The 27,222-nt window shown below is 38.2% G+C and overlaps 2 protein-coding genes across 2 annotated transcripts in view; one reads left to right on the top strand and one right to left on the bottom strand.

The window, feature by feature from the left end:
- ANKUB1 (ankyrin repeat and ubiquitin domain containing 1) overlaps nucleotides 1-5,236 on the bottom strand; it is a gene marked incomplete at both ends in the record, with an annotated part of 40,455 nt that extends 35,219 nt beyond the window's left edge. The window contains 2 exons of the mRNA XM_082839204.1: nucleotides 3,696-3,839; nucleotides 5,147-5,236. Coding sequence (XP_082695330.1) covers nucleotides 3,696-3,839; nucleotides 5,147-5,236 — 234 coding nt within the window. The remainder of the gene's footprint in view (nucleotides 1-3,695; nucleotides 3,840-5,146) is intronic.
- An 18,937-nt stretch (nucleotides 5,237-24,173) lies between these two features.
- The window catches only part of RNF13 (ring finger protein 13), a 138,805-nt gene continuing 135,756 nt past the window's right edge, over nucleotides 24,174-27,222 (top strand). Inside the window, exon 1 of the mRNA XM_082839206.1 lies at nucleotides 24,174-24,290. The gene's annotated coding sequence lies outside the window, so the exon portion shown is untranslated. The remainder of the gene's footprint in view (nucleotides 24,291-27,222) is intronic.

The raw sequence follows: 27,222 nt of genomic DNA, 5'->3' as shown, positions 1-27,222 counted from the left end.
TTGGCAGAAGTTATGAAATATTTTTGTAAGTAAAACTATGAACACAGGTTACTTTGGGGAGGAAGACTGGGGGCCAGAGGTAGGAGAGAGAGCTTTTTACTGTGTATCCTGCTGTGCCACTGGAATTGAGCACCATGTGACTGTACTACCTGCTCAAAAATAAATTAAAAAATTTTTAAATAATAAAATAAAGTCAGTGCTTAGTTGAGTAAAAGTATTCTATTCATACTCTTAACACACTTTGTCTACATCCCTGAATAGCTATGGTTCAATTAGATTCCTCTAGCTATTTCAAGTATTAGTATTGGGGCTTCCCTGGTGGCGCAGTGGTTGAGAATCTGCCTGCTAATGCAGGGGACACGGGTTCGAGCCCTGGTCTGGGAAGATCCCATATGCCGCGGAGCAACTAGGCCCGTTAGCCACAACTACTGAGCCTGCGCATCTGGAGCCTGTGCTCCGCAACAAGAGAGGCCGCTATAGTGAAGAGGCCCGCGCACCATGATGAAGAGTGGCCCCCGCTTCCCGCAACTAGAGAAAGCCCTCACACAGAAATGAAGACTCAACACAGCCAAAAATAAATATAAAAATAAATAAACAAATAAAAGATTACTATTAATTTAAAAAAAAACCAAAAAAGCCAAATATTAGTATTGATCTTATACCACTATCTCCAAGTAAGCAAGCAACAAAAATGTCTTGAACATCATTATTGGTGTTGGAGAATTCCAGGAAATTTTAGAGGGTTTATACTGTACAGTAACAAAAACACAGTATGTATATACATATTTAAAGACATGAGACATTTAAGAAATGACATAGAATTTAGGTCTGCTTAAAAAAGTATTATACTACAATTTTCTGAGTATCAGAGAGAGAAAAGCAGAAGAAATTAGAATTGTTTTTATTTCCTTTTTTGATAACTAGACATTTTTCAGGAACCTAAAAATAATACCTCTAAAATCAGGAACAAGACAAGGATGCCCACGCTTGCCACTCTTATTCAACATATTGGGAAGTTCCAGCCAGAGCAATTAAGCAAGAAAAAGAAAGGAAAGGCATTCAAATTGGAAAGGAAGATGTAAAGCTGTCACTATTTATGGATGACATGATTTTATATAGAGAAAACCCTAAAGACTCCACCAAAAAACTATTAGAAATAATAAACAAAATTGCAGTGTACAAAATCAACCTTCAAAAATCTGTTGCATTTCTAGATGGTAACAATGAGCTAGCAGAAAGAGAAATTAAGAAAACAATCCCATTTACAATCACAACACAAAGAATAAAATACCTAGGAATAAATTTAACCAAGGAGGTGAAAGACCTGTACACTGAAAACTATAAGACATTGTTGAATGAAACTGAAGAAGGCACAAAGAAATGGAAAGATATGCCATGCTTAGTGACTGTAAGAAGCAACATTTTTAAAATGTCTATAAAAACAATCTACAGATTCAATGCAATCCTTATCAAGATCCCAAGGACATTTTTCACAGAAATAGAACAAAAAAACCCTAAAATTTATATGGAACCACAGAAGACCCTGAATAGCCAAAGCAATTTTGAGAAAAAAGAACAAAGCTGAAGGTATCACATGCTCTGATTTCAAACTATATTACAAAGCCATAGTAATAAAAATGGCATGGTATTGGCAGAACAACAGATATATAGATTAATGGAACAGAATTGAGAGCTCCAAAATAAACCCACACATACATGGACAATTAACTTACAAGAAAGGAGCAAAGAACATACAATGGAGAAAGGATAGTCTCTTCAATAAATGTTGCTGAGAAAACTGGATAGCCACATTAAAAAAAAAGAAAGCAAAAGGAAAGACACTAGATCAATATCTCATACCATACACAAAAATCAACTCAAAATAGATTAAAGACTTAAATGTAAGACCTGAAACCATAAAATGCAATAGAAGAGAACATAGGCAGTATGCATTTTGACATTGGTCTTAGCAATATCTTTCTAGATATGTCTCCTCAGGCAAGGAAAACAAATGGTACTACAACAAACTAAAAAGATTCCACAGAGCAAAACAGTAATTCAAAAAGATATATGCACCCCTATGTTCACTGCAGCATCATTTACCATAGCCAAGATATGGAAACAACATAAATGCCCATCAATGAACAAATGGATAAAGAAGATGTGGTGTGTATGTGTATGTATATATACACACACAACATATATATATATATATATATATACAACGGAACTACTCAGGCTTAAAAATGATTAAATCTTGCCATTTGTGACAACATGATGGACCTAGAGGAATTTATGCTAAGTGAAATAAGTTAGACGGAGAAAGACAAATACCATATGATTTCATTCATACGTGGAATATAAAAAACAAGTAAACTAACACAAAAAATTGAACAAACCAAACCAAAACATTGATATAGAGAACAGAGTAGTGGTTAGCAGAGGGGAAGGGGTGGTGGGAGGAGGACAAGATGGGTAAAGGGGATCAACTGTATGGAGATGGTTGGAAACTAAATTTCTAGTGGTGAGCATGTTGTAGAGTATAAAGAAGTAGAAATATAATACTGTACACATGAAAGATATGTAATGTAGTGTTATAAACCAATGTTATCCCAATAAAAAATAAACTTTAAAAATTTATCTAAAAAAGCATAATAAAAAGATTTAAAAAAATACATGAATAAATGCTTATAAGACATTAAAAACATGTATAAAATATGGACTTTTTATTTACATAAATGGGATCATACAATGTTTTTTTTTCTGTGACTTATCTTTACTACTTAATAAATATTTTAGAAAATTCCTTTAAAAAATAGACTTCCCACTTAGTCAATCAGTAAAATATATAAAAAGAAAAAGAGTTAGCTTTAGCTACCATAAACTTTTTTTAATGCTAACCATGAGAAAATAAGTGTCCCGTTTAGCAGAAAATATGTACTTTACTAAGTTCCTTGAGGCTCGTGTTTTCATATGGGGTAGAGAACCAGTACTGAATACTATTTCTATCCTAGAGAACAGCTCTTAATACTCTTTAGGCTACCTGTCTCTTTGAGAAATTGTCAAAAGTTAAGGATCTTTCACCCAGAAAATCTCCAGGTACATAATTTTGCATATTTTGCAGTTTTAGGGTTTTGTTCTTAAAGCCAGCCATGGACCCCAAATTAAGCACCACTGATTAAGGACAGTATAAATGGAAAATACTGTCTCTGTTATACGTACAGGTAATTCATGAATGACTGCGTTGTTGGATTTGAATGTAGATCCTGCCATTTCATTCTTATTGTTACTGAGAATTTCTTCCCTTTCCTCATTCCCATAATCCATTGTAAGGCCATGGAAGTGACCTAATCTTCTTTCTCCCACATCAGTATTCCAGATCAGCCCCTTGGCCTTGATCTTATATTGGTTTATGGGTTTCTCTGCGATGACTGTTTTGGGGCAGGCAACAAGGGGGATAGAGATGGGAAGGGAGAGAAAGAGTAAACAAAGGGAGCTCTATCCAGTCTCCATGCCTTATTTCCCCTTACAGCACAAATTGTGCCTAAGTCTAGTTATGCAAGTGGAAGAGAGGGGAAGGCAAGAAGAGAAAACCTCTTCCTACATTGTGAACTACTTTGGTTGAATTCTTCATAACTTTTTCTGAAATGAGGTAGACATCTTGGACAAATTGTTACTCTGATCATCTGTCATACCTTAACAAAGCATTTGAGAGTTGAACAAAAAGATATTCCAACATCAGTAAGACTCCAGCTGTCCTTTAGGGCTGCTCCAGCGTACATCAGCTCCAGATACCTCCTGGCTTGTTCATCTTCAGAGAGAGGAATGTGGAAATAATCCTTAAAAATCAATAGCATATTATGAAAACAGCATATCTCTACATTACTAGACCAGCAATGTAATCTCTTATTTTTTACATTTTCCACTGAGTATCATAAAATTGGGACAGAAGGAGGAAGTATTAGACACGGGTTCTTAATCTGAAGTCTTTAGACATCCCCAAAAGTTGATGGTTAGAACTTAGGTGGCAAAAAACTACATTTGGTTTTTATTAACTTCAAATAAAATTGGGATTTTGCTTATGTATATAGACAACAAGCTAAAGTAGCAGTAATTGACTGTTCCTGTGACTTTGTCACCAATAGAAATCACAGATATTTTCATATCCCATCATTGTTGTTGCAGATACCTCAAAATATTATTTATACTGATCTCCTTTGAAATTGTAATAGTTATGAGATACACTGCAAACACTTGTTAATGTGTTAATAAGGAAACCCACAGGTCACAATATCACAATTTGTTTTTTAATTTTTTGAAATTGTATTTCAGTATAACTGGTTTCTTTTTCTGGGGGCATGTATTTTATTTTATGCATTTAAAGACATTCTGAGAAGGAGTCCATAGGCTTCACCAGACTGCCAAAGGGATCCATGATATATAAAGATTAAGAGCTTCTGTGTTAGAAGATCTAGATTTTAGGGATCATAGTAATTTACTATATATCATGTAACTATGATTCAGTAAATGATCCTTAGTAAATGGGAATCAATCATCTCCAAGTTAAATACCATTTGATGGTCAGTTCCTAAATATTTGTCTTAATGTTCCATTTTATAGTGAGTATTTATAAGAAATTTGTAAGAAAAGTACTGCACCCAAATTACTTTTTCTTCTGGCTCTGTGATCCTAGGTTAAATGGTCAGTCTATCTGAGCTTCAGTTTTCCCTGAATGCAAAATGAGGCTGTAGCCCAGAAGTCCTCTCCACCTCCGAAATCCTTTGGTTCTTTAGAGTTGCTTGCTCACCACACAGGCCATCTATCTGACAACTGTATGCTCCACTCACCTGGCCTAGAGTTAGTGTCTTGTTTTTCTCCTTTTGTGAAGAATTTCAGTAATACTATCTGGCCAATACACAATCTACAAATATCATAAAGATAAGCTAAACTTTTTTCCCCCTGAGAATTTTCCTGTCTATCACCTCCAGAATTAATATCTTCTAACAAACGATTATGTAAGCAAACAGTGATACTTTCAAATAGTTTTAGTCCCCTGTTGGCTGAAAATGCACCCACGTACAGTTTAAACTTCACTGCATACTTAAAATTAATGCACATCTTAGTGGCTCAGGGACAAAGTATGTACCTTTATCATCAGCTTGACAGCCTCCACAGTTTCATCTGCTGAAATATCAAATGGTTCAAAATATCCCTCAAAAGCTATGAAAATCCTCATTTTGTCAAAAAAAGAAAGAAAGAAGCTGTTTTCAAAGATCCTATTGGATAGCTGGGAGAATCCAGTTCACAGTTAAGGACAAAAATGATGGCCAGAGGCAGCTGTCACTGTCTAGCCTCAAAGGCGAGTTGAGAGAACGTGGAGAGAGAAGTCCCGCAGTACCACAGTATCCGGTGAAACTGACAGCAGCTACATTGGAGGAAAGGTTTCTCTGCCAGTGGCATTAGTCAACAGCCACCTGTTGCTCTATTATGGAAACCAGAAAACTTGACAATGGTTGAGGCAAATGTGAACAAGCGTCAAGCATGTAATACAAAACTACCACACATAAATTATACTTTGTAATGTGACCACCATCCATTGATACTTGAATCCATATTCATCCAAGTACAGCTGATGGAAGGACCCTTAGAACTAGATATTTGAATTGGGATGCACTGGCACAGAGTGAAGCAAAACAGAGTTGATTTTATTGAATGCAATCATCCTGGAAGTTCTCTGTAAATAACTCTGAGCTGAAGCATTCTGGTTTCCATAGCAACTTTGTGTACTTGTTCCCTGGCGGTATTTCTAATCCTGCCACGGGGTACAGAACAATATCCACTTGCACTAGGGAGAGGAATGTGTAGGCAAATGACTCTGTGGTTTTCCCTTCCCATCTCTGCATAATGGAACCTACCCAATAACAACACAGTATAGTTGGTATTTCTTTTAGTCCTTGCCCTTATGTTATTTAGAACAATTTACCATTGTTATTTCCTTCAACTTCCCTTAGTGTTGGTGGAAAATATTTCAAACCACCCTCAAAAAATGAGCAAAGATATTAATCACCATTACGCAAGCTTATATTTTACTGGAACTTAATTCTAAGACCCTCCTCTGAAATCCCCAGTATTATACACTTGTTCTAATGGTATTATGTCTGATCATTTTTAAAAATTAATTTATTTTATTTTTGGCCGCATTGGGTCTTCATTGCTGTGTGCGGGCTTTCTCTAGTTGTGGCGAGCGGGGGCTACTCTTCGTTGTGGTGCGTGGGTTTCTCATTGCGGTGGCTTCTCTTGTTGTGGAGCACGGGCTCTAGGCGCGCGGGCTTCAGTAGTTGTAACGTGCGGGCTTCAGTAGTTGTGGTGCATGGGCTTAGTTGCTCTGCAGCATGTGGGATCTTCCTGGACCAGGGCTCGAACCCATGTCCGGGAAGATTGGCAGGCGGATTCTTAACCACTGCCCCACCAGGGAAGCCCTGATCATTTTTTTAGTGTTTGTAAATCTTGTCTTCTTCCTGAAGATAGACCTAGGACAGAATCCCTATCTTTCATTTCTTTTTATTCTTAACAGCACTTAGCATAATGTGAGCCACATGATAGGTGCTTAGTAAATGTTAACCTGTTAACTGATTCTATTCATTCACAGTCTGAGTTCCAACTATAAGAAACTTGAGAAAATGGAAAACATAAAAAAGGCAAAGGATTTCACTGCAAAGCTAATACTTTTGGCCTCATGTTTTTCAAGTGTTGCAACACAATGATACCTTCTTATGCTGTCAGCATTTTGATAGAAAGAGTATTACCATAGGACATAGTTAATGCTGTTTTGGTGTCTTGCTCACCCTCCCTCACCCCCTCCAGCTGCCTTTACTGTTGACTGCTAAAGGCTTATAGCTACACCCCCTTTTCCAAAGAATTGCCCTCAGCTGATGGGAGCTGCCTTGCCAGGAAAGCTATGCACCCCTCCTCAATAACTGACTGCAAAGGGGCTATAAAATGCCCACTCTCTTATATTAAGGGGTGAAAATTCTTCAGAGGATCTCTGTAGAGCAGGCCATAGCTGGACTTTACCTGAGACTACATCCTTCTTCAGCTCTTTCTTTTCCTGAATTCTGCTTAACTCTCTTCCTTACTAAGTTTTTCTTGAAGAGTGCTCCCTCAGTAATTGGCATACCTCCCAATCCCTCTCTCAGGCTCTGCTTTTAGAGAAACCAGCCTAGGGCAGAGGAATTTTTTTTTTTTTTTTTGCGGTACGCGGGCCTCTCACTGCTGTGGCCTCTCCCGTTGCGGAGCACAGGCTCCGGACGCGCAGGCTCAGCGGCCATGGCTCATGGGCCCAGCTGCTCCGCGGCACGTGGGATCCTCGCGGACGGGGCACGAACCCGCGTCCCCTGCATCGGCAGGCGGACTCTCAACCACTGCGCCACCAGGGAAGCCCCTAGGGCAGAGGATTTTAAAGAAACTCATAGGCATTAAGAAATCACAACCAAATGCTTTATAGCTTCCTGAGCTGCATATTTTCTTATACATGTCTATTTTTATATTCTGCGGTAGACTTGGCTTTTGGAGTAAATGCCCCTCTCTCGTAGGCATGGCTGGCCCCTGGTCTGGTTGGTTGCCGGGTCCTGACGTGTATGGAGCTGCCAGCTACTGGGTGGTGGGCTGGGTCCTGAGGTGGCTGGCTGCAGAGCCCCAGGGGGGTCCCAGGGCTAGTGCTATCCCACTGGTGGGTGGAACCTGGTTCTGGAGTAACTGGTTGCGGGGCCAGCGTTCCTGGATCTAGTATCGGCATGCTGGTGGGTGGGGTCAGTTCCTGAAATGGTTGCCTGTGGGTTCTGGGGTGTCCTAAAGCTGGTCTGGCTCACTGGTGAATGGGGCTAGATCCCAGGGCAGCTGGTTGAAGGGTCCAAGCTGTCTTGGAGCTGGTGTTAACCTGCTGGTGGACAGAGCTGAGGCCCAGGGGTTTCTGGGGCTAATGCCCACTGTTGTGTGATGCTGGTCCTGGGGCTGATGCTGGCCCTCTGGTATGTGGAGCCAAGTCCTGTGGTCTCTGGCTGTAGGGACCTTGGGGTCCCGGGGTTAGTGCCGGTGCACTTGTGTGTGGGTTTGGGTCCTGAGCCCTCTGATGGACAGGGTGTGTCCCAGGGTGGTTGGGTGCTCAAGGGTTCCTTAAGGCAGCCTGCCTACTGGTGGGTGGGGCTGTGTTCCTGCTAGGCTAGCTGTGTGGCCTGAGGCGTCCCAGTACTGGTGCTCACAGGCTGGTGCGTGGGGCTGGGTCCCAGTTTTGGTAAGCTAGAGGGAGGATTCCAAAATGGCACTTGCTGGCACCAGTGTTCTCCTGGCCAAACGGAGTGCCCCAGAATGGCTGCCACCAGGGGTAGCTCCAGCTGCCTGCTGCCTCTCTGGGAGACTCTACAGGATCAGCAGGTGGGTCTGACCCAACCTCCTTTCAAATTACTGCTTCTGCTCTGGGTCTTGGACTGTGTGAGATTCTGTGTGTGCCCTTTAAGAGTGGAGTCTCTATTTCTCACAGCCCTCTGGCTCTCCTGAAAGTAAGCCCCACTGCCTTCAAAGCCAAACATTTTGGGGGCTTGTCTTCTCAGTGCAGGATCCCCGGGCTGGGGAACCTGACGTGGGACTTGAACCCCTTGCTCCCTGGGGAGAACCACTGCAATTGTAATAATCTTCCCATTTGTCGGTCGCCCACCCAGGGGTATGGGTCTTGACTATATCGCATCCCTAGCCTTCCTACCCATCTCCTTGTGGTTCCTTCTTCGTATCTTTAGTTGTAGAAGATCTTTTCTGCTAGATTCTGGTCTTTCTCAACAATAGTTGCTCTGTAAATAGTTCTAGTTTTGGTGTGCCCATGAGAGGAGGTGAGCTCAGGGTCTTCCTACTCTACCATCTTGACCATCTAGCCAAAATGTTCTGACATGAGAATTAAAAGTTGAAAAGGGTAAGTAAAATTATCCCTATCATAGGAGACATAATTGTAAACCAATAAATCATGGCAATCAAATTTTTAAGACTACTACAAATAATGAAATAATTCAACTAGGTGGCTGTATTTATAATTAATACACAGAAATGAATAGTTTTCTAGAAACAAATGACTGATATAGAATATAATGGAAGAAAATACTCCATTTATAAAAGAGAAAAAAGATAATATGTTAGGAGTAAACTTAGCAGGAAACATGTAAGAAATATATAAAATAAATGTAAAAACATAACCAAAAAACATAAAAGACTTGAACAAGTGGGCTGGCATACCGTAACTTTGGAAGGAAGGTTCAAAATGATTAAGTCATCAATTCTTCTTAAGTCAATATAAAAGTAACTTCCTAAGTTAGTATATAAATTTAATATATAAATTAAAAAATTCCAACAGGATCTTTTTCCAGCTTTATTGAGGTATAATTGACATATATACTGTGTAAGTTTAAGGTGTACAATGTGATGATATATGTATACATTGTGAGATGCTTACCACAATAAGATTAGTTAACACATCCATCACCTCACACAGTTACCTTTTTTTTTGGAAGTGAGAACATCTAAGATCTACTTTGGGCTTCCCTGGTGGCTCAGTGGTTGAGAGTCCGCCTGCCGATACAGGGGACACAGGTTCGTGCCCCGGTCTGGGAAGATCCCACATGCCGTGGAGCGGCTAGGCCCGTGAGCCATGGCCGCTGAACCTGCGCGTCCGGAGCCTGTGCTCCGCAACGGGAGAGGCCACAACAGTGAGAGGCCCGCGTACCGCAAAAAAAAAAAAAAAAATCTACTTTTAGCAACTTTCAATTATACAGTACAGAATTGTTAACCAACAGGATTTTTCCAAACTAGGCAAGATGTTCTAAAATTAATGTAGATAAATAAGCAAGTATAGCTAGAAAAGCTCTGGAAGAGTAGTGAAAAGCACTCACCTACAAGATGTTAAAATATATTATAATGTTACAATAAGGTTAAAACAGTGTGATCCTGGCATATGAAGAGTCAGAAAAATCAATGGAAAAATAGAAAGCATAAAAATGGACTCACAAGAGTTTAGTATATGACAAAAGTAGCATCTTGCAAATTAAGAGGTACAAACTTCCAGTTTGACAAGAATGAAATGTACAGCATGGGAAATATAGTCAGTAATAGTGTAATATCTTTGTATAGTGACAGATGGTAACTAGATTCATCACGGTGATCATTTTGAAACGTATAGAAATATTGAATCACTATGTTGTGCACCAGGAACTAATATAGTCGTTGTAGGTCAATTAATTATACTTCAGAAAATGAATAACAAACTCATAGAAAAAGAGATCAGATTTTTTAAATTTAAGTACAGTTGATTTACAATGTTGTGTTAGTTTCAGGTGTACAGCAAAGTGATTCAGTTCTATATGTATATATGTATGTGTGTGTGTATATATATACATATATATGTATATATATACACACACACATACATATATATAAACACATACATATGTATTCTTTTTCAGATTCTTTTCCCTTATAGGGTATTACTAAATATTGAGTATAGTTGCCTGTGCTATACAATAGATCCTTGTTGGTTATCTATTATATATACAGTAGTGTGTGTATGTTAATCCCAAACTCCTAATTTATCCCTCCCCCCTGCCTTTCCCCTTTGGTAACCATAAGTTTCTTTTCTATGTCCATGGGTCTATTTCTCTTTTGTATATAAGCTCATTTGTATCATTTTTTTTAGATCCCACATATAAGTGATATCATGTGATACCTGCCTTTGTCTGGCTTAATTCGCTTAGTATGATAATCTCCATGTTGCTGCATATAGCATTATTTCATTCTTTTTTATGGCTGAGTAATATTCCATTGTATATATGTGTGTATGTATATATACATATATATATATGTATATATACACATACATACACATACCATATCTTCTTTATCCATTCATCTGTCAGTGGACATTTACGTTGCTTCCATTTCTTGGCTATTGTAAATAGTGCTGCAATGAACATTGGGGTGCATGTATCTTCTTTGAATTATGGTTTTCTCCAGATATATGCCCAGGAGTGGGATTGCAGGATCATATGGTAGCTCTATTTTTAGTGTTGTAAGGAACCTCCATACTGCTTTCCATAGTGGTTGTACCAATTTACATTCCCACCAACAGTGTAAAAGGGTTCCTTTTTAAAAAGAGATCAGATTTGTGGTTACCATAGGGTGGAGGAATTGGATGAAGATGGTCAAAAGTTTCAAACTTCCAGTTATAAGATAAATAAGTACTAGAGATGAAATGTACAACATGATTAATATAATGAACACTGCTGTATGTTATATATGAAAGCTGTTAAGAGAGGAAATCCTAAGAGTGCTCATCACACAAGATAAAAATAATTTTTTCTTTATTTTGTATCTATATGAGATGATGGATGTTCACTGAACTTATTGTTGTAATCATTTCATGATGTATGTAAGTCAAATCATTACGCTGTACAACTTAAACTTACACAGTGCTGTATGTCAATTATATCTCAATAAAAATGGAAGGAAAAAAGAATATAAAAAAAAGTAGCATATTGTATCAGTGGTGATGGTGTGGGGAAATAAGATAGTGTTGAATTACCCAGTAGTTACCTGAAAGAAAAAAAACTGGAGCTCTACTTTTTTACCTAGCATCATGAGAAATTAAAAATGCATCAAAGATTTAAATGTAAAAAATAGAGCTATGAAAAGTTAGTTTTATAATAAGGCAAAAAGTAAGGTGCAAAACAGAGTATGTAATACACTACCATTTGAGGAGAAAAGGGGGAAATCATATCTATAGATATGATATATGATATAGTTTGCATATACCTCAAAATCTCTGCTAATACACTCAGGAAACTAGAAAGCACCCTGGTGCCTATGGAGAGGAGACTTGAGCAGCCAGGGATCAAGGATGAGAACAGTACTTTTCACTGTATTATCATTTTTAAAAATAGATTTAATTTAGAGAACTTTTAGGTTCACAGCAAAATCGAGCAGAAAGTACATAGAGTTCTCATGTACCCACATACCTACTGCCATCACACAGGACAGCCTTACCCGCTATCAAAAGCCTGAACTGAGAAGTACGTTTGTTACAATTAATGAGCCTACACTAATACATCATCATCACCCAAAGTTCATAGTTTACATGAGGGTGCACACTTAGTGTTGTACATTGTATGGGTTTTGACAAATGTGTAATGACATGTATCCAACATTATATTATGATATGGAATAGTTTCACTACCCTAAAAATCCTTTCTACTCTGTCTATTCATCCTTTCCTGTCCCAACCCCTGGCAACAACTGATCTTTTCACTGCCTCCATGATTTTGCCTTTTCCAGAATGTCATATAGTTGGAATCGTATAGTATGTAGCCTTTTCAGGTAAGCTCTCATTTAGTAATATGCATTTAAGCTTCTCCCGTGTCCTTGCATGGCTTGATAGCTTATTTCTTCTTAGTGGGGAATAATATTCCATCATCTGGATGTACTACAGTTTGTTTACCCATTCACCTACTGAAGGACATCTTGGTTGCTTCCAAGTTTTGGCACTTATGAATAACGCTGCTATAAACATACATGTGCAGGTTTTTGTGTGGATATTAGTTTTCAGTTCATTGGGGTAAATACTAAGGATTGTGATTGCTGGATGGTATGGTAAGAATATGTTTAGTTTTGTAAGAAACTGCCAATTGTCCTCTAGAGTGGCTGTACCATTTTGCATTTCTGCCAGCAATGATTTTGCTCCACATCCTAACCAGCATTTGGTGTTGTCAATGCTTGTATTATCTTTTAATTCTTTTAAAATTTTGAACCATGTGGAGGCATTAACCAGTCAAAAAATTAAGTTAGAAATAAAATCCAAAAATAAAAAGCCCAACTCAGTCCTTTCAAGAAGCCTTCTTTATCTCCCCCGGAAAGTTGACATCTGTTCTTCCACTGCATCATATATTCTTTACCTGTAGAACCTTTTATACTGCATTCCACTTATTATGTCAGTGTCAGCCTTCCCCATTAGACTAGGAGCTTTTTGATGGAGGGACAGTGTCTTAATCACCTTTGAATACCCAGTGGCATAGCTCAGTGCCTTGCAGTGATTGAATAAACAACATAGGTTATTGTAGATTGATATCATTAAAAATTGCCTTGTAACAGTGAAATGATAAGTAGCCTTGAAACTCTCTTAGGAATGTAGGGAAAGCTTGAAATGATAAGAATTAGGCTTAAAAATACTCTTAGTTGAAATCTAGGAACAGCTTGCTTTAGCATCTAGAGGCCCTTTTTGTTTTTCGTTTTTTCATTTTCTAGGAATTTTAAATTAATTTAGTTATCCTACTGGGTACCTAGGTCTTTGGTACCCAAATGGGATATGCTAGGTCTTTGGAAGATTTGATGATGAATGTGACCTTAAGGGATATGCCATGAGTAAGGAAGACGGTAGTTGTCTAAAATACCTGGGCCAGAAACTGTACTATAAGATGAAGTGTGAAAAGCAGCACAAACAAAATAAATGATATGAAAGTGAAAAGACATTTGATCTGAAATGAAGATATACTGTTTATTAACTCAGTACATATACACTGAAGCCCTACTATGTGCCAGGCACTGTTCTGTGCTGGACTATTGCAGTGAACAAGACAGGGAGCTTCCAGTCTAGTGTGAATGTGTGCATGTATTTAGAGTGGAGCAACAAATAAATAAGCTTGTTTAAATAGAATGATCAGGTAGTAGGGATAGCATGTAAAAATAAATAAGATAAAATAAATGTAGAGAAATAGGAAAGGAATTGCTTGCTAGTAATAATGGTAGGAAAGAATTAGGTTATATGCAGGGACAACAAGTAAATAGAAAGATGACACATACCAAGGGAGAAAGAGAAAGAGAACAGTAATGTTACAAGATGAGGACTAGGGTAAAAAAGAAACAACTATGTCACAATCAGTGATGAATATATTTTAGTCCTCTGATCTCTCATATATTTCAAAGATGAAAATCAGTGATTTCAGTCTTATTTCTGTACTGAAAGTTATGGTAGTCTCCCTATTACAGTTTAACCCTTTACTTTAGTTTCCTTTTAAAGCTCTGAAATAATTACATATTTGAATTGACTTTAAAATATATTTTGATTTATGATATATTGATACATGTCATACATGTTATATGATACATCCAAAATAACAAGAAATATAATTTAATGTCACATGGTAAATAGTATTGTAAAGGAATGCTGAGTGATTGGTGGCCCTTTACAATAATTTTTGCCTTAGGAGTATCTGCTTTGGGTTGAAAATGCTCAATGCTGATGTGTTGAGAAAAATTTATAGCATCTTTTTTTAATATACAATTATGCTTTTATGATTGTTACTTTTAAAATTTGTCACTGAGTTCCATTTCATCTAAGAAAGCATAAATGTGTATTTGAATCACCTGATAATCCTCTTAATATATGGATTCTCATTGAGTAGTTCTAAAGTGGGCCTGAGATTTTCAGTTCTAATAGACTCCCTGGACTATACTTTAAATGGCCAGGAACTAGAAACTATATGGAGATTTTAAAAAAAGTAATTATAAAGAAAAACATATTTTGATTCAGCAGCCTCCCAATTAACTACAAAGAAAATCAAAAGAAAATTATTATTTAAAATTTTGTTAAAAATAATCTTACAAAACAGTGATTTCAATCTTGCATTCCTTAATTTTCTTGAATATGATAAAAGATATAAATAAAACAATCTATTTTGATATGACTGATACCAATAAGCATTTTTCATTTGTAAATTAATAAAAGTAAAATGAGCTACCTTCAATTTAAAATGCATGAGTTTTTAAAGTCATGTTTATTAAAAGATAATTTTTTTATCAAAAAAAAATGCAAGCTTATTTTGACCACAAAGCTTGTTTCACATTTCTCAACCCCTGAAAAGTTTAAGAACTAGTAGTCTTTGTTTTGACTATGAATAGGTATGATGATTTACTGTACTGCTACCTCTTTTGAGTAACTCTTGTTAACTGGAAAAGGCTTTCATAGAAAGCATTTGTCTGTAGTGCCAGGTTGGACCTTATGTTGCAATAGGCCAGCCTTTTGAGAATAAAAACAAGTTTGAAAAAAGGAAATAGAGTTCTTAATTCTCAATATTCTTTCTGTCCTTGTATTATTCCTGATTCTTCTAAAGTACCGTTTTAGTTTTTTTAAGAAAGTAATTTATTACTATTTTTATTTTAACTGGAAAAACAATCACGCAGGTTTGGGCAATCCTAAAACACCTAGAGATATTTAGTTAAATATAATACATCTTCATAAGTGCAGAGCTTGCAAAACAGTAAGGGATATCCTCTTGGGTCAAACAAAGAGGAAACTAAAAATCAGATCTTACAGTTTCCCATATTTGCTATTTAGCAAAGAAAAACAGGAACGGAATCAAAGACTAAAGAAGATAGACTTAACTCTAAAAGGAATGGATGATTTAGAAGTTTGGTCTGGAGATCAGCAGCATCAGTATCACCTGGGCACTTGCTGGAACTGTAGAATCTCAGGCTCCACTGCAGCCTACTGAATCAGAATCTACATTCTAACAAGTGCCCGGGTGTTCCTATGTATAATAGTTTAAGAAGCACTGGTCTACATGATGTCATAGTTGAGGGATACTAGGAAGACTTCTCTTCACTGCCAAGTTTTTCACTCATTCATTTCAGTATCTAAAATTTCATTTTCATTTAAGGTTTTGTGGTTTTGAAAGCTACTCTATAAAACATGTATCTTTAACAAGGCTAATACTCTTGTATTCATTTACTAAAAAGTTTTCTAAGTGACAGTTAGCTGGAAGCAGAGCTTTGGAGGTCTAAGACAGGTAAATTTTAGGTGTTGGAGAGCGAAGGGTAGGCTCAGATAAAGGGTACAATTCAGGCAGGACAACCAGGCATAGATAGAATGTGTTGAAATCTAGGAACAAGAGGTTGCATTACTTGCCCCAGATAATACAGGAGAGGGTCATTTGGTTTCAACTTGAGCCCTCTCTTTCGTTATACTGGCTACTCATTGTTTGTCATCTCGGTTCAAAGCTCAGGCTCTGGATATGGATGGACTTGCATTCAAATCCCAATTCCAGAGCCCAAGAGGTCTATTTCATTTCCCACCAGCTGTGTGAGTTTGGATGAGTTGTTTAATTTCTTGGAACCATAGTTTCCTGATCTGTAAAAATAAACACAATAGTAGGACCTAAGGTTGTCATGAAGATTAATAAAATATCGTGTAAAAGAGCTTAGTACAGTGTTGTTGCTGCTACTGCTATTGATACTATTAGTAGTGAGGAGAGCAAGGAAAAGTTTGGGCATATTTTGAGAGCACTGGTCTCCTGGGGATAGAGAGTCTGATATGGGAAATAACAATGTTGAAAGGAAAGATTGGAAAGGTTTGAGAGTAAAGTGTGCCTAATTACACATTTTACTTAGCACTGAATGTAAAGAGATCATGATAAAAAGTAAAATTATGAAGTAGCAGAGAGGTAAGACAGAGAAGGAAGACTGTAAGTAAAAATGGGAGTCTAAAAATAGCAATCAATTCTAGCAATTCTCATACAATGTCTGTCTTTTTTTCCATTAACTGGTTATTATTACTATCTGACAAACCTAGTGCTTTAATTTTATCATCTGAACACATGCAAGTGTAATTCAGCAGTTTCCCCACATCTTTATTTTTGGAAATGAACAAACTAGTGGCAGAGGCATTTCATTAAATTGCCAAGATAGATAAGACTTTACCATAATCAGGATGGAAGCTGGGAGAATTTCCAGACTATAGAGCTCGTCACCAGATGCGAAACCTTTTTCAAGGAAGTGAAATTGTGCGATTGATGGCTGGAATAAATTCATGCATGAAACAGGAAATAACACACAGTGAACAGAAGAGAAATCTACAGTTAGGAAAACAAGCAATAGTGGGGGAAATAGCAGTTATAAAACACAGCTTATTGTGAACTTAACTGAAACAGAACAAACAGTAGGCTAATTAAAGTACCGTTTAAGTACCATTGTGTTGACTGGAATGTTTTATATGAACATGGATCTTTTAAACTAAATTCTAACTTTAACCGCTGCCCCATTTAGTAAAATTAAACGTATCATGCTTGTCTCTTCCCTTCTGCTAGCACATGCTGTTGTTTTTTCTCCTGTATTGTGTCTAAATTGTGGAGAAAACTTTTACATTTTCATTCAAGCCCCACAGATTAGGACAGTGCCCTCTCAGGTTCTCATCTTTTCTGTTGTATTTTCCGTTCTGGAGAGTTTCCTTCTCTGCCTGAAAAATGTATTTGATCTTGCAATTTTCAAGAGAGTGGCAGGGGAGGGGAGAATTTTTGAAATATGAGGTGTCAGTGGCTGACAATTAAATCTCTAATATCTGCCCTTCTTTTTGAATCTAAGGAAAATAGTTAGTGTGGGAATTTAAGATACCATTTTAAGGGTTCCATATGGAAAAAACTGGGGGGCAGGAGCCAAGGATTCCTCAGAACATAATATGTAGATGGCCACCTGCTTGATTTATGCTAAATGCTAGCTCTAAATATTAGTTTAGTTGTTTAGTTAAAATACTACAAAGGAGGCTGCTTGTAAGTGATCTCATACATTCCTGTGTATTTAATGCTACTTTTACAATAAGGATTCCTAAATTTATATCTCGTGTTATAACCACTCCTCTTTATATCCAGATGCTTCCTGGACAGCTCCATTTAGATATCTCAATCATAAAATATACAAAAATGAACTTGTGCTTTTTCCTCTCCAAATTTTTCTCTTTCTTCATCACCCAGTTTTCTCTGCATCATAAATGATACCACCAGTCACCCAGCTGCTCAAACCAGAAATCTGGCAGTCATCGTTCTTTCTTTTTCCCTCATCCTTCACATCCATCATCAAATCCTTATTATTTGAACTCCAAAATATATCTTCATTCTGACCATTTCTTTCCATCCCTACTGCCATGGCTTTGGTCCTGGCCATTCTTTTCTTCTTGGATTATTGCAAAAATCTCCTGGCTGGCTTTCTTGTTTTCACTCATGTCTTTCTTCAGTCTGTTTCCTACATAATTGCAGGATGGTTCTCTTAAAGTGCAAATTAGATAATGTCATTCCCGGCTTGAAATTCCTAATTGCCCTTAGGATAGAACTAGAACCTTTCGGGAATTCTCTGGTGGTCCAGTGGTTAGGACTCGGCGCTTTCACTGCCGTGGGCCTGGGTTCAATCCCTGGTTGGGGAACTAGGATCCCACAAGCCATGTGGTGTGGCCACAAACAAACAAACAAACAAGCAAAACAACAGCAAAAGAACTGGAAACTTTACTATGCTCTACAAACCTCTACATCTGTGATTCTCAAACTTACGCATTTTTAAGAATCACTTGGAGTTAAAATGCAGACTCCTAGGCCTGACTCCCAGAAAATCTGATTCTCTGCCTGGGCTGAGAATAGAGATTTCTAACAAGCTCCCAGATGAGGCTGGTCTGGCTAGTCAAGGACCACACCTTGAATAGTAATGCCCAATTAAACCTCATCTCTTACCACCCTTACCTTACCTCACTACATTCCAGCCCCACTGGTTTCCTTATCCTCAATTATGCTAGGCTTGTTACGGTCTCAGGGCCTTTGAACATGCTTTTCAAGTCATTCTGGGTGCCCTTACTAGCATTTATTCTATCTTCTTTTGATGACATCATCCTGATTTCCTTACTTCTCTCCCTTGGTGTGTGATCTGATGAAACAGTTAATTAAGGCATCAAGGGATGAACATGTGTCAGAAGATAAGCCAGTGGAAGACTCCCTCCCTGGAATTTGAACTGTGAGCAGAGTGATGAAAATGGCCAGAGTAGTACTGCCAGGATGAGAATACTGATTCTGTGGGACAATAAGAGTCACCAATTATTGATCTTTACAAGACTGTACTACTGGCATCCTTTTAATGCTGGGAGTATCATCATATTCTTCAAGTAAATTGCCTTTTTTAACCTAAATTGACTAGAGTTGGTTCCTGTGGCTCACAACCTGGGAAGCTTCTTCTTTAAGTCTCAACTTATGTCAGCTTTTCAGAAAGGTTTCTTTGACAATATGTATAATATAGGTCCCTCCTTTAATTCTCAAATGATTTTTCTGCATATATTAAGATAAGCTTTTAGTTTAAATATATTAATATGGTGAATCATATTAATAGATTTTATAATGTTATCTTAAATTCAACATTGTTTGGTCATAGTTTTTTTGTTTTTTAAAGCTTTGCTAGTTTTAGTTTACCAATGTTTTATTTTGGATTTTTGCATATTCATTCAAAGTGAGATTGGCCTATGATTTTTCTTACCTGTATTGTCTTTGTTCAGTTTTAGTATCAACAGTATACTGCCCTCATGGAATTAGTTGAATAGTTTTCACTTTTTATTCTATGAAATGGTTTGTAAAACTTTTATTATCTATTCCTTGAAGGTATGGTGAACTTACCTTTAAAACGTTCTGGAGTTGATTTTTTGAGGGAAGGGTTGTAGATTTTTTTTAAAAAATAAATTTATTTAGGGCTGCGTTGGGTCTTTGTTGCTGCGTGCGGGCTTTCTTAGTTGCGGCGAGCGGGGGCTACTCTTCGTTGTGGTACGCGGGCTTCTCGTTGCGGTGGCTTCTCTTGCTGTGGAGCACGGGCTCTAGGCACGCAGGATTCAGTAGTTGTGAATCATGGGCTCTAGAGCACAGGCTCAGTAGTTGTGGCACACGAGCTTAGTTGCTCTGCGGCATGTGGGATCTTCCCAGACCAGGGCTCAAACCCGTGTCCCCTGCATTGGCAGGCAGATTCTTAACCACTGCGCCACCAGGGAAGTCCTGTAGTTTTGTTTGTTTGTTTGTTTTGTTTTTTGTTTTTTTGAGTGCTACTTCAATTTCCCTAGCCTGCTTAGGTTTCTTATATTTTCTCGGGTGTTTAGGTAAATTAAAACTTTTTTCCTAGGAAATTGTTTATTTGGTATTTTGGGGGGGTATTTTTTCATATTTATTATTTAAAGTTGTTCATAGTATTTTCTTAGAATTAAAAAACATACTCTATCAATAGTTGATACCTAATATTATATTTTGGTCGTATAACATGGGCTGTATGCCACGTATTCTTTTACATTTGTTGAGATTTGCATTATAGCATAATATGCTGCTATTTTGGGAAAGATTCCATATGTGCTTGAAAAGAATATTTACAGGGTTCTCTACATGTTCTGTGTGTTGTCTAAATATTCTATATTCTTACTAATGTTTTGTCTGCTGGATTTATTAGGTACTTAAAATGGAGTATAAAATTCTACTTTGATTGTGATTTGCCAACTTTTCTTTGTAAGCTAGTCAATTCTTGCTTTAAATATTTTGAGGCTATGTTTCTAGATGCATACTGGTTCAAGATGGTTATAACTTCTTTGCAGATTTTTCCACTTATCATTCTTTTATAGTTCTATTTATCCTAATTAACAATGCTTTTGACTTTAGGTCTGTTTTTTCCCCCCCCCGATAAGCTACACTAGCTTTCTTTGGGTTGTTATTCCCTTTGCATATCTTTCCCCCTCATTTTACTATCACTTTTTGGTGTCCTTTAAGTTTTTAGATCATGTTTTGTTAAAAAGAATACAACGGACAATCTTTTAATTGGCAAGTTTACCCCATTTACCTCTTTTAGAGATTATTGATGATTTCCTCTATCTCATTTTGTATTTGCCATTTACAATACCTTGAATTTGCTCCTTTCCCATCCCTACTCCCCTGTTTTCTATTGAATAATTATGTTTTCTTCATTCCCCTTTTTACATCCACATGTTTGAAAATTATATTCAACTTCTTTGCTCTCCATACTTTCTTGCATCTCACCCCTTACTCCTGGGTTCAATTTTCAACTTGTTGAAGACATCCTTTAGAAGTTCTTTCAATAAAAGTGTCTTAGGAATAAATGCTGTTTTCCTCTGAAAATGTCTTCATTTTGCCTTCACTTTTAAATGGTAGCTTAACTTGGCACAAATTCTAGGTTGACAATTGCAATTATTTTATTTTAGTATTTGAAGATATTTCATTGACTCCTAGTTTCTTTTGTGGCTATTGAGAAGTCAGCTGCCATTCCTTTGTATTTTATTTTTCTTTGTTTATTTAAGAACTTCTGTTTTTCTTTGATCTTCTTTAAATTTCACTACAATGTAACTAGTTATGAATTTATTTTTTGTTTCTTTAGGGTATATTCCTGGATGGGAATTGCTATGTCATAGAAAATGTTATTTTCCAGCCTTTTCAGATAATGCCAAATTGTTTCCCAAAATGACTGTCTTGATCCACATTCCTGAGTTCTTACATCTTTATATTACATTATGTCATCTGAATTTCTGCATGCTTATTTTGTAATAACTTTGTAAGCAAATAGAGTGAGACTGCTTCTCAGTGAACCAAATAAGAAAGGAAAAGTTGAAATTGTATGTCAGTCATTTTATATATAAGACTGGGAAGCAACTCATTTCAAGGGAAACAGTGACCAGGTCATTTTTTAAGGCATTTAGACTTAAACAGAACTTCTTTTGTTTGTTTTTTTGGTCTGACCTTTCTCAATTCCTTAAACTTTGTTGAAAAATCCTTTTGATATCTTTTTTTGTGTGTTCTGAACTTTTCACTTATTTTCTTACAAGATGAATTATTCATTAACTTAGAATTTGGTAAAGAAATGGGAGACTTTCTAATCTTCAGCCAAAAATTCCCTGAGACAATTTTTAGAAGTTCTGTTTAGTACTTTTTCAAATGTGTGTATTCCATATATATATGGATTCCTATGGATTCTTTATGGATTCTATTTCTTCTTTTTCACAGTAATAATTTTATTTTTTTCTTTTCAAAATGAAACTATCGTTTTATCTGTCTAAAATTACTTTTTTCTGGTTCTAAATATAATAATGCCTAGAGTAATTTTAATGTCTCTAGTTGACCTCAGTGATTAAAGAACCTGCCTGCATTCTTTTCATTATTCAGGGAAAACTACTTCTAAACCATTTTAGACAATTAGGTAATTGGGTGTCTTGTCTTTTTAGTTGTTGTTGCTGTCTTACAATATATTGGAGGTAGGAAATTCTACAATTTTATATGCTATTTGTACTTTTAGGAGGATATATAAAATAAAAAACTGTCAGACACAAAGTCCTAATTTTCTTTCGTCTTTCCAAGGAGATAATTAGTGGCTATTAGTATCATGTGCCATATTAACCCTTCATGCTCTTGAAAACCATAATTAAGATGTCTATCAACCTTACTGTCTAACCTACTTAAAAAAAATTAGTACATTTTCCCAATCTGTTTTCTTTCAGTTTGACTTCATTCATCACAGTGGGGAGAATAAATGCTTCTGCAGGGTGTAGCACAATTCTTCTGCCTAAATGCAGTACAAATAACACATTACCTTGTTTGTAACTGAAAGAACTATACCTATTGTGATCTGAAGAGCAGAATAAAGTCAGATTAAAATGTTCCGTACTCAACATGTCTTTATTTAAGGAATGAACAAAACTTTTTTTTTTAACCTGTAAAATGTGAATGTTACTTTTTACTTTTTTCAATGTCATGAAAGAAATCTCTGATTTAATATAAAGCCAATTTCAGATAATTTAATGAAGAAATGCTTATAGAGATATTCTAACTATGCTTACACTAGCCTTCATAGTAATATTCCCAATTCTGACTTCTACTTATGACTTTCTTAAAGGCAGGACTGTATTAAGTATTGACTATCTTTACAACTAATGAAAGTCTAAGGATATATAGAATATATAGTCAAAGGATACACAGAATAGGAAAGTACCTTTGATGGCCTTTACTTATTTTAGTGTAATTTGATTTAAAGTTTTTTTGTATTTAAATTTTGAGTAGGTAATATTCAAAAGGCTTAAAATTCTAAAGGCACAAAAAGATACACCATAGGGAGTCTTCTTCCTATTCCTCAGGTCTCCCCAGATCAGTCAAGGTTACAAGTTACAGCCAAGCGTATTCTACAGGTGTTCTAAGTGATAGCTTCCTGTCGCTCCTTTGTCTAAAGATGAGGTTGAAGGATGTGAAGCCTGTAGTGGGCTCTTAAAGGCGCCTTATTTTGAAGCAGAAGCAGGGCCAGAATCTAGGTTTCCTGACATTCTAGTTCATAACTCTTTGTAATCTTTGCAGTAAGCCACATTACCTCTTTAAAAGTTTTAGTTGGTAACTGGTTAATCAGTATGGATGTTCCACTCCGGGTAATTTAAGTTTAAAAGTAGCTTGGTTTGAAATTGGAATACCAGGGGTGCGGAGGTCTTACCAGAAAGGCGGTAGGGAACGAGATTTTTTGGTTCATTAAAGGATGCAAGGGTTTTAAAAGGCTGACCTAGGGTTTAATCACACTGTTTGACTTTTGCTGAGTCTAGGGGATGGCGCGCGCGTGTCAGGCCCAGAGTGCTGACGTCGGCACGGGACCCACTCAGGCGTCGGGGAACTAGTGTTCAGCGCTCGGGCTGCTCGCACCTCTAACAACGCGACTCGGACTTTAAGGCGTTGGCCTTGGCCCCATCCATCTCGATCTCCGCCTGGACACGGTGCGGAAGGGATGAGGCCTCGTCCTCACCTCTTCTGCGGGTCGGGTGAGTGCGGTGCAGGAAAGCGGCGAGACGACGCCAAAGCCAGGCCCGCCGAGGGGTAGCCCGCCTGCTGGGCCTCGGGATGCTTCGGCCCAACAGCCAGAACGGGCTAGGCCAGCTAGCTCTGGCCTCTCGGTCCGATCCCCTTCTGACCCCACGGCCTCCACTCCTGTGGGGCACACGGCAGGCGGCAGTATTCCACAGCCAATCCCCTCAGCCATCATACCCCTTTCCCCGCCAAAAGCAGATCCTTCAGCCTCGCTCCAGAAGCCCGCCCCACCCTGCCCTGCCCTGCCCTTCCCTTCCAGAAAGGACCGGTCACGAGGCCAAGAACGCGACTCCTCCACGGACTGGACATCTCTCCGAGCTGGACCTGAGCAAGCAGCTAGACCCGGCGTGAGACTGGGAAGGAGCCTTAGCGAGCAGCTCTGTGGCCCAATGGCTTTCCTCTACCTTCGGGTGCGGACCAATGAGGCGCGCGGGGCGGGACTTCCGCCTCGCCTCGGTGTTGTCGTTCGTGCTCCGACTCCAGGCAGTGGGGGTCGGTGCGGAGATTCAATCATGAAGTCGCGGTAGGGACTTCTCCCGCAGCGACGCGGCTGGCGAGCGTATTTGTGTTGCGGGGTCAGGCTTCCAGGTAAGAGCCTCCTCCGCGTCGCGGCGGCCGGGCGGCGGGTTGTTCCCCGTGGGGCCTGGCCGAGAGAACACACCCCCTCTCCGGCCCTGGAGCTCCGAGGCGGCTCCGCCGCTGAGCTCTTGGCTGCTCCTCACCAGGCTGGGCGCGGAAGAAACTAGGTGTTTTTTTTTTTTGCAAAAGGTAAAATAAAAAGCCCTGCTCTTGGAGGGCCGAGTTCCCCTTGCATTCCCACCCCATGAGTTTGTGTATATCTGAAGTTGTTGGGTTATTCGTTTTGCTTCTTACATTCCCCTCTTGAGGTGGCTGGAACCTGGGAAGACGTTCGGAGGGCTTCTCTTGGTCCAGCACTTGCCGCAGCGTCCCCGGGCGAAGTCGCTCGACTTTAGTTGGGGGAACTCTTTAGTTTTTGGAAAAAAGAGGGCAGGCGCCTCCTTTCTTTCTAACCTCCCCCCACCCCCACCCCGGAAGCTGGATAGAAGGTGGGACGTGACTCTCTTAGGGACAGATACCGCGTCCCTGCCCCCTTAAAGCTGGAAGCTCTCCCTTATTGAGTTGACCCGCACTGATAAAAGAACTCTGTCCCAGAGAGGGAGTGGATCGACACCGAAGCCAAGCGATCCCAGAAGCACTCACGCGTATTTGGTGGCAGACACTGAGTGTTCTCTGCCAGCGTTTTGGTAAATTCCTGCACTTTGTCCTAATCTGGCAATGGTATATCTCCAAAACTATCGTTTCATCTTCAGTTTCAGCACCGTGGGCAGCTGCTCAGGTCCAGTGTTGTTGCCCCACACTTGTCAACTCTTGTCAGTGATGCAGCAGGAACAGTGAAAACTAATGCATTCCTTTCAACAATGATCTGTTGTTCTCCAAGGAGAACATCTGCAGTTTTCGATACAATATAAATAGCTAAGATGGGTGTGCCGCCGAAGAGTTCTAGTTAGAGAAACATCAATTCAAGGTTTAAGGAAGGGCTTTCAAGGATTTAATCTATTTAAGGACAAATTTTAATGGGTCGAGGAGATTAGCTCCACTTCAGAGTAGCAAAACTGGACTGTGGTAGCAGTTTAAAAGAACTTTAAACAGGAGGTAGGAAGTGTCGTGCAGGGCCCATGGGGATTTGGGAATCAATTTAGTGCATTGGCATTCACATTAGAAAGAAAGAAAAAAATATCAGAGAATATCCTATGGAGTAAGAGTAAATATTATTTCATGAAGCTTTTGTTTCAGGTTTTTAAAAAGAATATATGAGTGTGAAGAGGAAGATGTAAATGTATACCATATCATTGTGGATTATGGCAAAACACTGTATCCTGAATTTGGGAGTCAGGCCGGGTTCACCCTTCAGCTCTGCCACTTACTAATTCTGTGATATTATCTGTAAATAAGGGAAGAAGTGTAAGAATTAATTGAAATAAAATATGTCTGTTTACATAGTTAAGCCTCAAAGTAGTTGTTTTTGTTGTTGTTGATTTTTGGAAATGTTTGGCTAGAAGCCCAGTTATTTCTCTCTGTGTCAGGAATGACAACTGGTTTAATAATATATTTTTTATCTCTCCCTTTATTTGAAGCCAGCAGCTTCATGTCTCCATGTGTAATAGTAAATCATGTGGACAAAAATGTTAATTTGCAGGGTTTAATATTGAAGGATTTGGAGTAAGTTCTCATCTATCCTTGTTTAAAGCTCATTTCTCTCACACATTTTGCAGGGGCCTAAACTGTTATTAGCATTCAGCACCCTTCCTTTGATATTTTTCTGCATCCCAGAATAACATAGATTTATCAGAAGTTTTTTTTTTTTTTAAATATTTGATTGCCATCTTGCCTGCTTTTTTAATCAAGATTTTGCCAAGGGTGAACAAGGTATTAAATGATAGGTTTTTTTGGTTTTATTTTATTTTATTTATTTATTTTTGGCTGCGTTGGGTCTTCGTTGCTGCGCGCGGGCTTTCTCTAGTTGTAGCGAGCGGGGGCTATCCTTCGTTGCGGTACTTGGGCTTCTCATTGCAGTGGCTTCTCTTGTTGTGGAGCACGGGCTCTAGGCATGCGGGCTCAGTAGTTGCAGTGTGTGGGCTTAGTTGCCCCACAGCATGTGGGATCTTTCCGGACCAGTGATCGAACCCGTGTCCCCTGCATTGGCAGGCGGATTCTTAACCACTGCACCACCAGGGAAGCCCTATCAGAAGTTTTTCAGACACTAATTTTAGCAAAGTAAGGGCAGGACTAAGGGAATGATAGGTTTATCTCTTCGAACTAAATTGGATAGGAAGGCATTTTATGTTTTATAGTTTTTGCCATAAAGATGTATGAAATGAAATGGCTTGGTCAAGTATCGTGGTATGCTTACTTCATGTTGGTATGACCTGAAAACGGTTGGTGTTTAAGTAAAAAGTATGATTTTGGACATTTTAAAATCTGGGAATGTTTAGCAGAAGTCAAAATGAGTTCAGATCAAAATAGTATTTTGTACTGTTTGACATATTACTACCATATGGTATTGCACATAGTAGTTTCACATGACATAAAAAAGGGAAGAAAGTAAGCATTGTTAGTTTTCTCAAAAGAAGAAACAGAATTAATAGACATTTCTTTTAATTAGAGCATCATGGGTAATCATTGTTTAAAAATTCATGTATTCTGCAAATATTTACTAAGCATATATAAAAAATACAAAGTTTTTATAATCCTTTTACAGAAAAGTTAATTTAGGAACAATGAGAACATATAATTGGTATTGTCAGTTTACATATCATAGTACATAGATAACAATAACAGACATAATAACTAACATTGATTGTTTACTATAGGCCAAACAGTTCTAAGCACTTAATATTGTCTTGTAATCCTCTTTTTATAGATGGGGAAATGAAGGCATCGAAAATACATAACTTTTTGAGTTCACACAGGTGGTTAGTGGAGCAACTGGAATTTGAAC

This window comes from Leucopleurus acutus (genome assembly GCF_964270905.1).
Source record: "Leucopleurus acutus genome assembly, chromosome: 5".
Lineage (NCBI taxonomy): Eukaryota > Metazoa > Chordata > Mammalia > Artiodactyla > Delphinidae > Leucopleurus > Leucopleurus acutus.
Note: the sequence above shows the minus strand (reverse complement) of the source record. Positions and strands in the feature narration are given on the sequence as shown.